We start from the raw sequence: 3602 nt of genomic DNA, 5'->3' as shown, positions 1-3602 counted from the left end.
GAAGAGTTTTCATCAAAAACTGGGACATATTTGGATGTATTTAAAATGTTCGAATCAGCAAGACCAACTCTTGCTCAGCTTTTAGATATCGTACCTTTCATAAAGTCGAGATCATATTCAATAGCTTCTTGTAATAAATTTGTGAATGGAGAAAAAATTGAACTTTGTGTAGGAATAGTGGACTGGAAGCTTGAATCCGGTGAGATTAGGTATGGCCAATGCACAGGTTTCTTAAATAGATTACCGATGTTGGATTCGGAATCAAAAATAGACAGTATTCCTAGACTCCCTTCAAATATTAAAGCAAGCGCTTTCAACTTACCTTTTGATTATAGATCGCCGGTTATTATGGCTTGTATGGGCACTGGAATTGCACCTTTTAGAGCCTTTGTTCAGAATAAGAAGTACATTAGAGATGTATTAAAAGAAGAAATTGGACCAGTAATATTATATTTTGGTTGTAGATATTATGATAATGACTATTTATACCGTGAAGAGCTTGAGAATTATGTAAAGGAAGGGGTTATTACTTCTTTGAATATTGCATTTTCTAGAGATCCAAAGGGGTATAAGACGTCAAATTGCGAGAATATTAGATACGCACAAAAGATGTATGTACAACATCTGATGCTTGAGAATAGTCAAGAAATTTACGAGAATATGATAGAAAAATGTGGTTACTTTTACCTTTGCGGTACTAAACAGGTTCCTATTGATATTAGGAAGGCAATAATCCAGATAATTATTAAACACAGCTCTACAACAGAGCAGGTAACCTCTGAAGAAGATGCTAACAGTATTTTGAATAGTATTCAGATAATGGGTAGATATAATGTCGAAGCCTGGTCATAGAAAAATATTATTATTAAATAAAACTTGAGAACTGAGACACTACAATTCAAAAAATAAGTTCAAAGTTCTCAATTTTTGGTGTTAAATGTACATTTTTTCAATTTTTTTAAAAAAGCTATCATAGCCTTTGAAATTCTATTAATTTTTATTTCTATTTGATCAATTTCAATATTTGTGAGCTAATTACTATTTACATGCATTTTCGACCACATTAGATTTTTTCTCTTAAAATTGCACATACCGGCATCAAATGCACATTAAGTGTAAATTTCCTGTTCGGTAACAAATACTAATTGCATGCACATTCATGTGGACAAAATGAATTCGGTGAAGGCGCCCTGCTAATCCATCTAATAATAAATATTAGTGGCGATAGGCGATTAATAGAAAAGTAGTTAAAATAGCAGAGGGTTTGTGCGGGAATTCTAGAACAAAAACAAAGATTACATCATCGTTCCGGTTAAAAGTTTCGAATTAAATCCTATTTATTTTTCCAAATGTTCGACTTCAAATTGAATTCCTAAATCTTGGCATTGTTTGATAGCTGAGACTCCAAAAAGAGCAGAGGGTGTTGAAAATCCAGCAGTTTGTGGGAGATTATCATAATCAAAAATGATCGAGAAAGAACAAGCAAGTGCAGTAATTGCAGAAATACTATAAGTCTCAAGATCTCGTGCCTGAACAACACATTTGTAGTTCTTTCCTTGCATTGTAGTTCCAACAAAGGTTGATTTAATAACAGTATCCTTAGCCTTTGAAACATCTGGTCCTGTTCCAATCAAATATGGTGCTCCACAATGAACCATCTTTGAGATGATATATCTTTCAGATAAGAATCTTCCAATCTTATCCTTAAAGCAACCAGTAAGAGCAGATAAATAAGAATTATTGATAGATCTTGAGGAAAAAACAAAATCCATACCATATGGATAACCCATTTCTTCATTTGCAAAATGTACAAACATTGAATAAGGACCGGAAAGCATATTTGGTGAAGTCCATGATTGAAGACTAGAGTTGTAAATTGGCTTACAGGCAACTCTATTTTTTTCAGTAACTTCTGCAATGTTACTAAGACATAAAGTTCCATTACACATTCCATAAGGATCATTTTGTTTTATTTCATTCCTCATTGGGCCATTTATTGTCAATAAAACACTCTTCACTGTTCCATAACTTGCTGATTGGTTATATCCATCATGCTGAGAATAGTGTATGACTTCTTGACATGGGAGACCACTTGTTTGTGCTGCAAAGTTTTGAAGATGCAATAATCCTAAATCAACAATAGTTGAGACTAATCCACAACTTGTGGCAAACTTCAAACCCTTGGATGCAATTGAAGCTCCATATAATCTTTGCATTTTTTTTGCCCATGCATACTCACCGGACAAATCTATATAATGAGTGTAATGTTCACAGCATAGGCTCACAATAATCTCACCACATTCAGTATATGGTCCAGAAATATTGATACAAACTTTTGAATTTGCAATGCATTTTCCGATTTCCTCATTATTATTACATACAAACATTGGGACAGAGGAAATCATTTCTTCACCTTTAGAAGTACCTGTTTCTTTGTCTAAAGTATCAATAAGGCACTTTCTAAGTGCTTCCATTTTATCTACACTTCTTCCTCCAAAGCAGTAATTTAAGTTTGTTGTTCCTGGTTTATATGTTCTTACAAGTAAATCACATATTAAATTCCCTGTGAAGCCAGTGGATCCCCAAATAAATAAATCATATTGTTTTTGTGGTCCGGACATCTCTGATTACCTATTAGAAAAAGAAGATTACTCTTAAATTTCGGTCCAAAAGCCCCTATTTCAGAAGAAGCTGTTAAAATCCAAAATTGGTTATTTGGATTTCTTACCTCAATAAAGCTTCTTTTTAGATTCTTTGATTTAAGAATTGTTCAATTCTATTCTTCACCCCTCAATTCACTATTAATATATTAAATACGTCTACTATCCAAATATAGCTTCTTGAATGACTATTATTGTATTATTTATCCTGTACATTATGTGTGAAAATGAGATCTATCCACATAAACATTAATTATTTAATTCAATATATTTCCCCTCTTTGCCGCCTAAATTTTGCGCTGGTTATAATTTGACGAAAAAGGTTTAATGCATAGAATTAATATGTGAGTTTGAGGGAAGAGTTGGAAGGAGAAGTGGATAAATAATTAAAAATAAGGTAATATGAATAAATAAGAACAAAGTAGGTTATATAAACATTATTTAATGCTGTAGATTTAGATATATAAGTTAAAACTAATCTATTAGTTTACTCAAAGCAAGCTAATGAGCGATTTTTGGCTGATTTTACTCTCATTACTTTCAATGAGCGGTTTTTCATAGGTTTTTGATTTATTAGGGTTGACATTTCCTTGTTGGGTTGGATTATTAGCATCTGATTTCTCAGATTTCTTCATACGATGAGCTTTTTCTACTTGTTGAAGATAAAAGTTGTTTTCCTTTTGAACTTGAGTAATTCTGGCTTGAAGTTTGGTTTTTCTAACAGATTTTAAGTATCTGTTATGTTCTGTCAGATTATGCCACTTGAAATTGGATAAATATTTAATACACCAAATGTGATCTCTCCAAGCATTATGTCTCTTTTTATCTCTCCATCTGTAGTATATTTAGAGATCTTGCAACTATTTGTGCCACCTTTGTATCTCTTTGAATTTCACCCACGCCGACAATATATCATGATATAGTTTGCACCCCTTCATTTTC

The 3602-nt window shown here is 32.5% G+C and overlaps 3 protein-coding genes across 3 annotated transcripts; 1 reads left to right on the top strand and 2 right to left on the bottom strand.

Moving 5' to 3' along the window:
- The first annotated feature begins 45 nt into the window (after positions 1-45).
- Chro.40087 (pyruvate dehydrogenase) lies at positions 46-852 on the top strand. Its single annotated transcript, XM_660242.1, has 1 exon — positions 46-852. One exon carries the CDS (start codon positions 46-48, stop codon positions 850-852), a length of 807 nt encoding a protein of 268 aa, XP_665334.1.
- A 485-nt stretch (positions 853-1337) lies between these two features.
- On the bottom strand, positions 1338-2621 carry Chro.40088 (bll4978). Its single annotated transcript, XM_660241.1, has 1 exon — positions 1338-2621. One exon carries the CDS (start codon positions 2619-2621, stop codon positions 1338-1340), a length of 1284 nt encoding a protein of 427 aa, XP_665333.1.
- A 530-nt stretch (positions 2622-3151) lies between these two features.
- Positions 3152-3295, bottom strand: Chro.40089 (hypothetical protein). Its single annotated transcript, XM_660240.1, has 1 exon — positions 3152-3295. One exon carries the CDS (start codon positions 3293-3295, stop codon positions 3152-3154), a length of 144 nt encoding a protein of 47 aa, XP_665332.1.
- Between the last annotated feature and the right edge of the window lie 307 nt (positions 3296-3602).

Source organism: Cryptosporidium hominis (genome assembly GCF_000006425.1).
Source record: "Cryptosporidium hominis TU502 chromosome 4 CHRO014035, whole genome shotgun sequence".
Classification (NCBI taxonomy): domain Eukaryota; phylum Apicomplexa; class Conoidasida; order Eucoccidiorida; family Cryptosporidiidae; genus Cryptosporidium; species Cryptosporidium hominis.
This window is presented reverse-complemented; position numbering and strand designations above follow the sequence as displayed.